This window comes from Helicoverpa zea, chromosome 10, assembly GCF_022581195.2.
Source record: "Helicoverpa zea isolate HzStark_Cry1AcR chromosome 10, ilHelZeax1.1, whole genome shotgun sequence".
In the NCBI taxonomy this organism is placed as follows: domain Eukaryota; kingdom Metazoa; phylum Arthropoda; class Insecta; order Lepidoptera; family Noctuidae; genus Helicoverpa; species Helicoverpa zea.
In genome coordinates, this window is record NC_061461.1 from 3230434 (window position 1) to 3243315 (window position 12882).

Consider the following 12882-nt stretch of genomic DNA (forward strand, 5'->3'; position numbering starts at 1 on the left):
TGAAGCTACTGAAGATCACTGAAAATTTCAGTAGTTGCATCAGGATGGAGTTCGGTGTGGACAAATGTGCAGTCATGCATGTAAAGCGAGGGGGAATTGTGGAATCTGAGGGAGTACAACTCTCAGATTCCATAAACCTGAGATCACTCTCCGCAAACGATACATATAAATACTTGGGTATGGCGGAGGGGTTAGGCATCAATGTGGCTGTCATGAAACAGTCATTACGGGAGCGTTTCTTTGGCCGCCTGAATAAGGTCCTAAAAAGTTCCTTATCAGGCGGCAACAAGGTTCGCGCCTATAATGGTTGGGTCATGCCAGTCCTGATGTACTCCTTCGGCATACTCAAATGGACTCAAACTGAATTGGATGCCTTGGATAGGAGAGTCCGCACACTGCTGACCGCAGAACGAATGCATCACCCACGATCGTCGGTGATGAGACTGTACATCCCACGGAAATGTGGAGGCCGAGGCTTTTTAAATGCAAAGACGCTCCACAACCGTGAGGTGTGCAGTCTCAGAGAATATCTTCTCAAAAGCGACGTGGGTATGCATCGTGATATGGTAGCAGTGGACAAAGGACTCACCCCGCTATCGTTGGCAAATGAGAACTGGCGCAGACCTGTGGTACTAACTACCCATGATCGCAAGGAGGTATGGCAGAGCAAACAGCTACACGGACGCTTCTGCGGGGCTCTTCATGGCCCCGATGTAGACTTCAATGCGTCCGTATCTTGGCTACGCTTCGGTGACTTGTTTGGAGAAACCGAAGGGTTTGTATGTGCAATTATGGACGAAGTTATCCTTACGAATAACTACCGGAGATATATCGTGAAAGACGGGACGGTTGACATATGTCGGGCATGTCACCATCCGGGTGAGTCTATCAGACATATTATATCTGGTTGTTCTCGTTTGGCTAATGGTGAATATTTGCACAGACATAACCAAGTGGCCAAGATTATCCACCAGCAGCTTGCTCTGCAATACAACCTTGTAGACCTTGAGGTACCGTACTACAAGTATGCGCCCGACCCAGTTCTCGAAAAGGACCATATCACGTTGTACTGGGATCGATCTATCATCACTGACAGGACTATTGTAGCCAATAAGCCTGATATTGTGGTGATAGATCGATCAGCGCGCCGCGCGATGATAGTCGATGTCGCCGTTCCGCATGACGAGAACCTTGTGAAAGCTGAGAAAGAGAAACAAATAAAGTATCTCGACTTAGCGCACGAGGTTGTCGCCATGTGGAGTGTCGACACGGCTGTTGTTGTGCCGATTGTCGTTACGGCCAATGGTTTAATAGCCAAGAGCCTCGACGAACACCTCAGGAGGCTCTCGTTGGGCGGCTGGATCAAGGGACTGATTCAGAAGGCAGTACTCCTTGATACGGCACGTATTGTGAGGAGGTTTCTGTCTCTGGGACCCTAACCACCGGTACCTTGGACCCTGTGCCCGATATCGGTGGCAACCTATTTTTTATATTTTTAAATGTTTTTTATTTTTATATTTAATATTTAAAAATGTAAATTATATGCTTGAAAATAAATAAATACCAAAAAAAATGTCCTTTATGTCTCGGGTGTACTGATTTTCGAGATGACCGATGACATAATTAAATTTGGTAACGTCACTAGTAATACCTGCTATACTAAATTGTCCCTCGATCTGTGCGAACCAAATTTCCGGCTCTTCAGCCCAAAACGGAGGCACTCGTACGCCGACTTTGAAAACGTTGCTCGGGTCGATCGACATCACCCCATCACTAGTGCCGGGCAGCGGTGACGTTGCCGCGCCTCGTGGCTCCTTTGCTGTATTCCCTTCCATAGCTCTTCACGGGGTCACCAGTATAGTTGTTGGATGTGTGCACGAGTTGGTTGGTTGCTCGAATAAATATCCACTCACTATTTCACAGCATATAATTTGCATACAGATTAAACAGAAGGCACAATAGGGAAAGCATACATGTGATAGCAAGCGTTAGAAATATTAAAGCGACAAGCGCTCCGCGTCGAGGCGTGGTCCCAGGGGGAGGACACTCCGTACATTTTGACAGCTAAGTAAACGAAGAGTCGCCACCTTTTATTTGGCCCGGAAACTATTTACTATCTAAAAGATACCTTAAATTACCAACAGATGGCACTACACTATAATCGATTTTGTTTGTTAATATAAAATTATTTATGCAATATTAATTAGAGAAAAGTATGAGGAAAATATTAGACACTTTAAAAAAAGATATAATAGGCGAATAAATTAAATACGGTTTAAAAAAGCACAAATATCAAATTTCATCTAAAAAGACCTGGTGTCAGTATTCCAAGTAACTTAACAAAACCGATCATAATAATATCAATATGGCGGTTTTTTGCATTCCGCATACACGCGTAAATAAAAAGTAATATATAATAATTATTTGTTTTCCTTCGACCTTTTACTATATTAACGATGACATTTTCTATTAGGGTAAGTAGCACCATGTAACTATAACGATAACCAATGTTATAGTTATATGGTGCTACTTACCCTAATAGAAAATGTTATGAATATGATGCATAATTATAATATTTTTATAGCTATAGCTATGTAGGTAGTTCGGGGCCAATTTAGAGAAAGATGGCGCATTGTCAAATTGGGTTGCAAGAATAACACGTGAGTGGGCTCTCTTTTCCCTATATATTACTTTACTCTTTGCGTGGTCCTGACTGGCGTACGTGTGAGTGCGCTTGCGCATCGCGATTGCATAGGTGTTAGTGCTGAGGGCTAGGTCGATAAAATGCCGACCGTCGACTATCGATAAATTTACCCGACCAACTGTTAAGGTAGTATGCATGTTAGTGTAGTGATGTTGTTCATATGTAAATAGATAATTGTATATATGTATGTATTATATAAATTGTGTGTTTTTGATTGTGTAATTTGAAATTTTAGGTTTAAGATGTATATAAATATTATGTAAATAAATTAAATATTTGTGAAGTAGGCTACATGTTTTCCTGGAATCTTTAACAATATTCGTAATTTATTGTTTGCATAAAATAAATTTATATTTATTAAATACCTATAACACCCGAGTTTTTACTCGCCTCTCGAGAAACGTTTCCACACATAGACAAAGAGTGGCCTATATTACTACCAAGTTTCATCAAAACCCATCCAGTAGTTTTTGCGTAAAACAGTTACGAACATACATAGCTACATACGTCCTTACAAACTTTCTATTACTACATATACCTATAAACTCTTTTATATTATGTACAGACACTAATATACTTAGGAGAAAAATGGCATAAAACAATGTTTGAACACTGACACAAGTAAACAAGTATTATTTACTAGCTTTTGCCCGCAACTTCGTTCGCGTGGAATAGTGACTACCAGCAGATTTTTGATTTGATCAATAGATGGCGCTATATGTCCGGAATAATTTTATTTTATTTTTTTTTGTAATAAAAACTATCCTATGTCCTTTCTCAAGTTTCAAACTATGTCTGTACCAAATTTCACACAAATCGGTTCAGTAGTTTAGGCGTGAAAAAAAGACAGACAGACAGACAGACAGACAGACAGACAGAGTTACTTTCGCATTTATAATATTAGTTTGGATTATCTAAGGCATATAGTTAGAAGCAAATCACCAAATTATACGTACACGATAAACTTCATATTTCACTGGACACTAATAACAGCTGTGGACAGCTGCAATCATCAGCCTGTCAAACAGATAATGAAGAGTAAATCTATACATATAATAAAATGATAGGAAAGTCAAAACTGTACATTGAATATTTTTTTAAAAGAATACTTGGGGGGTGATCTATTATCGATTCTGAACCCAAATATATAGTTTTTAGAATTTTTGTCTGTTTGTCTGTTTGTCTGTTTGTCTGTATGTTTGGTCTCACTGAACTCGAAAAGTACTGCATAGATTTAAATCAAATTTTGCATGAATATTACCTGGGGGCCAGTTCAACATATAGGATATATATTATCACGCTATCACCTACGGGGGATGAGCAATGAACTATAATTTCTGTTAACGTTTCTGCAACAGCGGGCGCAATAATGACACATATTTGAATGTTGAACTTTGTAAGTTTATCGGCCTATTATCAATCTTTACATAGAAAATAACGCTTTTATAAGTAACTTGAGCAAAAAACTGAATTTAAAGAAATGATATCCTAAAATTATAGATGAAGAAAATCATGCAGAAACAGATGTGCCATAAAACTGGTAGTAGGTAAAATATCAATCAAAATCAAAATCAAAATCAAAAGTCATTTATTCAAAGTAGGCTGAAAATCAGCACTTTTTGAACGTCAAATCTACAAAAGACAGCCCCCAAAACGCCCGCCCTTCACCACTTCCTATGTGTTTTTGCTGGGAAGAAGAAGTGGTGGAACAAACTCCCCAGCAAACAGACAATGAAAACAGACTTCACTTTGTCATGGTATGTTCTTACTTTCAAGAAAAAAATATATGACGACGTGTGTATTTCGCTACTATAAAAACACTACAAGAAATATCAGCGCATCGTCAGGGACATTTTTATAATTCTTTCACCATTAGAAAGTTACATTATCTGCGAGTAACATAGGGTATATTTTATCCCGGTGCGGGCAGTAGTTCCCATGGGAAGCGGCACCCACGTCATGAAGAAATTATGAACTTCCCCACATTCTTAAAAACTCTACATATGTTGTTCTGACATAATATAAGCTATACCTCTCATAAACATGAATATCCATTCATTTCATCCAATAACAAACATGCATCACACTGAAAGTGCATTGCGAGTCTAAGATTTTATTATTATAAAAAAAAACATTGTAATTAATATTCAAACATCCTTAAAAATAAGTTCCTGGTTTTAATACACTTTTTGAGTAATGAAGAATGTAGGCAAAATACGACCGAAACACATTGTGTCACTTCTAAAATTAACATCAATGGTTATAACTACCTGTCACAATACGTCAACAAGATGTCAACAGAAGACAAGAGTTCGTTCGTTCTGAAAACGTACAAATTACGCGTCGCAGGCCAGAGACATACTTGCTTTCAACTTCTGATCACAAATCAACGAGCTAAGAATTATATCACAAATACACCGTTCACAATTACGAACAGTCACAGTCACACGTTTATTATCATTGATATTATTCAGTTACAAAGACAGAATTACTATCAAACGTGTTTTCGCTAAATGTTCTATTAGTTTTTGCAAACATACATTCCCAACTCTGATCTCATGGAGGTGGCGCCCGGGTGTCACCACTGTGCGGACTGTGCGACCTATCGCACCCGGCCCCGGTTTAAACCATGATCTGGAGCGAGAAGAAATGGGATGACAAAGAATGAGGCGGCGGAGCGACTGAAAATTCCCAACTCTCATCCCAGCCACTGCGGTAAGACACCACGAAAGCCGGATGTCGAGAGACGACTCCCGGCCACCGTAGGCGTGAGCGATTAGTTTTGAGTGGGTCATCGACCTTCCGGCTTCTGGGAGACCCGTTATTTCACGCGCCCCTCAAGGAGATTCAGCAAACCCCTGTGAGGCCCACTAGGGCCAAAGCCTGACACTCCCTCACGCTGCTCAAACTGATGGCTGAGAATTACGTAACTTTCCAGGATGCCATGCAACGTGTTGCAAATGCCCAGGCCTTTGGGAGCTTGGTAATCCTTTTCTCCACCTTAACTTGAGTTTTGTGGTGCATGAACAAATTAGAATAGTAATGAATTAGGTCATCTTCATCACGTATTTACCAACTCTTAATGTTCATCATGCACACCCGCTTCTCTAACTTTATTGAAGGATCACTAACATTGTTTCAGTTAGTTTAACTACGCTACTATAGCCCGTTGTCAAACCTTTTAATATCAATTCTGTAGAAGTGTGAATATCGAATGTGTAATATATCGAATTTCAGTTTGTGCATTGCACAAAAACCAACGTTATGATTTTCGAGAAGTCAAAAGAGTCGGCCTGCTAAGAATTATATTCATCGTTGGTTAATTGAATACATTTTCAGAAACCACAATAACAGTAGGAACCAAAGCGAATGATCGCTTCATAGAGCTCTGATTTTCTCGAGGCGATCAAGTCAGTTCTGGTCTGTTCGCTCATCAGATCTTTGAAAGCGGTTCGATGATAATATACCTACTGTTGTCCTGTTTACCTACGTGTGACACATAATATGGTATTTAAACGTCCTCCGCAAGAGAGCGAACGTTTGTGCTATTTATAAAGACGAAATTTTACCGTTGTGCAGTAGTGACGCGCAGTATACACAGCACTTATGTTTCTTCTGATCTGCTGGCTCTACCAAGAAATGACAAATTGCGAGCGTACATTTTGAAAATCTTGGAAGAACTGCAGGCTTCAAGTGCCAACACACGAATTGGACTTACTCTCTCGGACGTATACTTTGCGTGATCGTGAACTAATGCAAACATTTCGGTGGAATTCCAACATAACATAGTGAGTGAGTGCACAGAAAATCCCCGAAATACAAGTAGTGAAACTATGCGCTTGCCTGATGACTCAGTCATCATCCACCCAGCTATTCCTCAATTGTGTGGGTGTTGGCTTCCAGTCAAACCGAATCTTTTTGAGTACCAATGTTTACTTGGAGTGCCTATCTGATCTCTTCAACCCAGTGAACTAGACACCGCGTTATCCATGGTAAGTAAAACTGTTTGACAGACTTTCTGGCTCCTGATTTGTCGCAGCTGCTGCAGAAAATGTACAAATGACAACTTTGTCAGACCTTTGTTTTCTGTGAGAATTACGTAATAATTTTCCAAATCGGTTGACTAGATCCAGAGATTTCCACAACGTCACAAACTTTACTTCATTTGTTTAGATAAATAGTCACAAATCGTCGACACCACCTTGATTGATCAACCCGTGCTGCTGCTAAGTGGTAATCCTAATTATACTGTTATGTAAAAGAATACACCTACGCTACGGCATAAGTAGTATTTTGACAATTCCAAATTGCCCACGCAGACGAAGTCGCGGGCAACAGCTAGTAAATTAATATAATGAAATAATAATATAGGTGGGTATAAGATTTATTACCTTTGTGATAGTGTAGTTAGAAATTCTCGAAAAATAAGACTGTGTCACCAAAACCAGAGTTACAATGAAAATTATGTTTGGAGTTCAATATCCCGAAAAAAAGAAAAATAAAGAAATACTTTGCAACATACCTGAGAAATTAAAATGGGTAGGTATACAAGACATGTAGACAGTAAATAACTGTATATTCAGCAACATAAATTATTTTATCTTTAAATATCTCAATATCAGAGAGAATATTTTACTTTTCGAACATTTTTATCTATTCTAAAATTATACTTAGTTGATTTACATACACTTCAGTCCGACGCGACGCAATAGTAGGAAGTATAATAGTAGTTAGGTTTGTAATGGAAGTAATACACATTTTGACTTACATTGTACAAAAAGAGGCACTATACATGACATGACATAATGTATGTCTCTTTTTTCTTTGTATGACATGACGAATTCCCTGTGAAACTTTGACAAAGTTATGACCTTTGTTCTTTGTAAATATTTATTATTTACGCACACAACAGTCCTAATAAAAGCCAGAAATTGTGTCCCTTTACTTTAAGGCATTTAGAAATTATAATTTCTTCAACTTTTTATAGTTTATGTCTATCTTTATGTTTACCTTTGTAAATACACTTATTTGGGTTTGGGTTTAGGTTGTTAATTACACTTATTTTTCTCTTCGACTATTGTCATTTTCATTGAGCACTTAAACAAAAATAAATACAAATTTAAACAATGCTAATAATGTCATAAACTAGTTTAACTTTTGGATTCAGTGGCCGCAAGAGCGATTGTAGCGTGAGTTCGATTTTTTCACAATATTAGTGACATACTCAACCATACCTACATGCCTACATATTTCTACATACCAACATATTCAAAAGGCATAAGCCACTATTTTAAACAAACTTAATATTACATCATAATTAACAGCGGTCTTAACCCAAAGAAGTTACATTAAACTCTTAATAAATGAATGAATTACCGGCCAAAACGGTTCGCTTGTTTCAGCCGACTCCGGAAATGATTAAACTTGATAATGTGAAAAGTAAGGCCTGGTTCAGATTTATAGCACTGATAAATGACCAAATTAACGGAATCTGGACTATTCGTTTAATTAGCAAATTCTCGAAATTCCGAATTGCCGGTAATGAATGGTGGTAAATGGAAATTTTTGAAACGTAATTCGTTACGTCCTATTTTGCCTTTTAATTTATATTTTTGACGTGGATTTTTCGTGATTAATTGAGGTTTTGGTGTGCGGTTTCGCTATCATTTTCAGTATTGCAGGTTGGTAATTGGTATTTCTTTTGATTGCTATCTTTCATTCTCTATGTGGCGGTAATATTGCTGGACATATTTTCTGAATTGCTAAATACTTCAAAATATCATTTCACCATTCTTCAGGCAACAATTATTTTTATTTATATAAATGCACATACAAGCCCATTTTTTGGCATCCATACATCCGCAGTCCAATAAGATTTCATAATCCATCAAAATCGTTGCGATACCCAGTACCATAATATTTCTTACATTGTATACCCAATTCTATTATTTTATGACTGCCTTCCGTTACCGTCAAAACGACGTACATTGTTTATTTTATCTGTTTTACAAATGACCATCATTATTAGATATTGTCATGACATCCATGTATAAATCATCGAGCTATAAAGCAAAAATATCACAATAAATGTTCAGTTTACCCCGTCACTATAAAATATTTACTCCACTCAAAATTATACTTTATACCGCTGAGTTAAGGTTGAGTATCGCATACAGATTTTTTTGTAGTTTTTCCTCATGTACACCGAATCTAACATGGCTTTCCGGAATTGAAAAATGTTGAAGTGTGTAAAAATATAGTCGCGGTACATACGGGTTTTTGTTTTATGCAAACGTGTCTCTGTATACGGGATGTCCGGCTGTTGATACGAGTCGGTCGTCAGTTCTAACTTTATTGGATTTTGTGGACTATCCGCGACACGGGCGGTTCATTGACACACTAGTCTCTCTTGTGAAGTAGAAATGAATTTTCGTTTGGGCGTCTTCTATGCGTTTCTGTAACTGCCAGCTCATTCATATTATTTATTTTAGTTTTCGCGAGTGCTTATAAATTTATTTTGGACAAAAGGTACAACAACCTGTGATGTTTCAGCAACTCATATATATTTAATAATATCATCAGATGAAGAAAAAAAAATTACAAACAAGATTTTACAATCGATTTTTAATTCAAAGCGGTTTCACACACGCATTAAAATTTTAATACAATAAAAAGTCCCAAACTTACGACATCATACCTGGAAATAAGCTCCGGTACCTAATTCCGCGCAACCGGTGTATGAAGACGCGTCGTAAGCAATTTCGTCATCTCGCACCGTGAGGTATGAAGTATGTACGTCACGAGCTACTAAATTATGAAAACACCCAAATTGAAACGACACGATGAAAAAGTCCTTCATTTTTGCACATACAAGTATGTAAAACTTCCAAGGCACTTTTTATTTTGTTCATTTAGACTTTAGAAAGCAAGGTGGTAAGAGTTGTGATAAAGACTTTCTTAATTCGGCTAATGCTAACACAAATATGAGTAGACCACCGTAAAGGGCATTGTTCTAAAGGCCGGAATCCACCAACATGGTAGGCAGCAAATTTGTTTTGCAAATACTATGTGCTGAACTACACCAATACATGTAGGTACTGAGCTTGTATGTGTCTCGTTCAGGCTCTTAGTAGACTGAACGGCTGTGCGTAACTTTTATAAGCAACTTATGACCTCGCCTTTAAGCAATTCTTCCCGTTCCCTGCCTCCTATTTCAATAAACGCAGCCTAATTGTTCTCGCCTTCCTAATAAAATATGTAGGTACATGCATGCATGCATCAGACAAACTAAGCAGACTCCTATATTAATCATCTATTCTAGACTGTCAGTGGAAACGTGACTTCGCTAACTCCCTGGGATATTTCTTATTGGGTCAAAGTCTCACCTATTTATGAATGTTGAGCGAATATATCACGTAAGTTTCGTTCAAATGGTTAACTCCACTTTATCTTGAAAGTAAATGTACTTCGTATATCATGCGGCTTATGTCTTCGCACGTGTGTGAAAATGTTTTGTGCGTGCTCATCTTGTTTATTAAATTCTTATAGTCTTTCGATCGCGAAATATATGTAGGTACATGTTTGCTGTGATGTATTGTTCAATTTTTATTGTTTTATGTGCGAGAAATTTTAATATTTGTTAAGGGCAATAATTGGTACCTAAAGTAAAAAGTTCGATAACATTAAAAAAAATGCTTAGGGAAGCTTCTATAATTTTTATGTGACAAAAACATGAATCCAAATATGCTATCAATTATCAACATTCATTACATATACATAAACGGCAAAGCGATCTAATATTCGGCCACATAAAAATAACCTTTCAAAATCACACAAATCAATCGTACGAATCACAGCATTTGCGGATGTTTTCCCCGTACTTTAGGGAATAAAGAAGTTTGTTCTTACATGTACATTTGGGTCGGAATAGCACCATTCTAGGTAAATGGGCCAAGTTTTACGATTTCCTACCTTCTAGGTTACATGACACTGTTTAGGCATTTGTTTTATCTGTAAAACTGGTTGTATCTCGATATTTTAAGAGACCTCCAAAAAAGGAAGATGTGCGCAATTCGACACTTCTATTCATAAACTTGGGAGTATCCTGAGACAGTGACTTCGAAAACGATATAAAGTAAAAATTTGCTAAATCTATTTATGGAAAAATTTAATCGAATACACGTCTTTAGAAAAATAAGGAAGAATACAACTTCAAATAAGAAAGAATGAAGAAGATTGTATTTAAGTTTAAGAATACAAAGAAAAATTTAGAACAAAATTAACTTTTCCGCAGGTTTTCGAACAGTTTGTCGTACTGTGTCAAGTCCTATATGGATATTCATTGTGAACGTACCATACAACATGTCACATCGATAGAATGTCACCTCCTGTGATGATCGATCAAAAACTACCTCGTCACTCGTCACACTACAGGTCTATCGTATGACATGGAGTGCTTATTGCGACTGCGTATCATGATTGCAATCCCTATGCAATCATGATACATGTTGATAATAGATGTATCTCTATGATGATCGGTGCGAGAGTTGATCCCTTCTTTTGGGGTAAATAACAAGCTCCGTAATTTCAAATTGAAAAAAATAAACAGAGAGAGTGAATAGTGTTTGATAATGTAATAGCTACTACATTAAAGTATACTGAATAAGCGGAATCTGAAATAAAAAAATACACTAATGGCAATATGTACTCACATAGATAGTGCAACATGGAAAGCAAACTGCCGACAAATGAACTCATTGAACTCATTAGTTCAATATCTCCAAACACAAACAACAAGAAAATCCAAACTGAATTCTCAAACATCACGAAAGACGCAAACTATTATCGGGTTCCAAATTGAAAATTAACATCCAATACCGTACAACCCTTAACTTTTTAAATGCAAATTGACTTACCCTAAAGTTGTTAAGAGCTAAACTTCAGCTTTCTACCTTATTCGATGGGTAATATTAATTAAATTCAGGGTTCTAATTCAAGATGGTAGATATATTCGTCCCTAGTGGCAAAGCAACAGCTGCCTACTTTTGGGACTTGATAACAACTTGGAGACGTGTTTCAAATCAGCCTTGTGAACTTTAACGTGCTTAAAGGTGGGTAACTTCTTCGTGTTGTATCGGAATTAGTCGGACTATGTAGTGTAGTGTATTTTGGTGGTTTAAAATATGCCCCAATTAAGTAATAAGTAATAGTTAACGGTCTTCAATGAACACGATATAAACTAATGTGAAACCTACCATCTCATGATCGTCACCTTTATCGCAAAGACAGATGCCAATTAACCCTCTTCATACTAAAAGTCCAAGGTGCAACCCTTCACTCACTCCACGAACAAAACACATATTAAGACGCGATCTCACAAAGCAATTACGACCATTACGAGTCTTCATACATTTCTCCATTTGCACAGGTACCTTCACTCGTACCTGGAAACGTGATGGAATTTCGATAAACGCCGGCCAGACGACGAGCGACGTTCCGATGCAAAAATTGACGTGCCTATCGAGCTCCCAAGGCATTACAGCATAGCAAATGGCTAGAAATGAGGGTGCTACTACGCTTCCTTATAATATTCAGAAAGACGTTAAAGTGCTTTCAATTCCTCATTAAATGTATTTGAATGTGTGGTGATGGGGGTGTTTTTGTCGTGATGTATTAAACAATGGTTGTGTGTTCGGACTGGATGTAGAAACCAAGTCATTATCAGCCTTTTTTATCGCCCCACTGCTGGGCACAGGCCTTTTCTCACAGAGAAGGATTGAGTTATAATCACCACGCTTGCTCAATGCTAGTTGGTGATATCAGATTCTATGTCTAGGTTTCCTCGAGTTATTGCCCTTCACCTTTAATCAGCTAATGTCCAAGAGATACATAGAAAGTACATAAAAACTTAGAAAAGTTGCATTGTTACTGGTTGGACCTGGAAGGTAAGTATAGTTAAAAAAAGATGGGCATTGAAAATCCCCTTAAAAACCTCAACAGAAGCAATTCTTCTAAAAAACCCTGTTTACGGCACATAAAAAGTATATTACCAAGATAAGAACCTCCTTAAGTCTCAAGTGAGATGTTTTATTTTAACCTTCATTAATTAGATCGGGTAACAGAGATGTAATTAATACCAGCCCTCTTCATTGTATCGCAGATGTCCTCACAATTTCCTG

General features: G+C 37.5%; 1 protein-coding gene across 9 annotated transcripts in view; it reads right to left on the reverse strand.

The window, feature by feature from the left end:
- LOC124633922 (sporozoite surface protein 2-like) overlaps positions 1-12882 on the reverse strand; it is a 41686-nt gene that overhangs the window by 15440 nt on the left and 13364 nt on the right. For 7 of the 9 annotated variants that reach the window (XR_006984802.1, XR_006984801.1, XR_006984804.1 and 4 more), the window contains one exon: positions 3661-3721. The exons of 1 other annotated variant lie outside the window; for it this stretch is intronic. Coding sequence is in view for 1 of the 8 variants with exons in the window: in XM_047169295.1 (XP_047025251.1) it covers positions 1652-1835 (184 nt within the window). In the remaining 7 variants the exon portion in view is untranslated. Of the gene's footprint in view, positions 1-1651; positions 2022-3660; positions 3722-12882 lie in introns of those variants that run through there. One more of the 9 variants, XM_047169295.1, reaches the window with a different exon arrangement.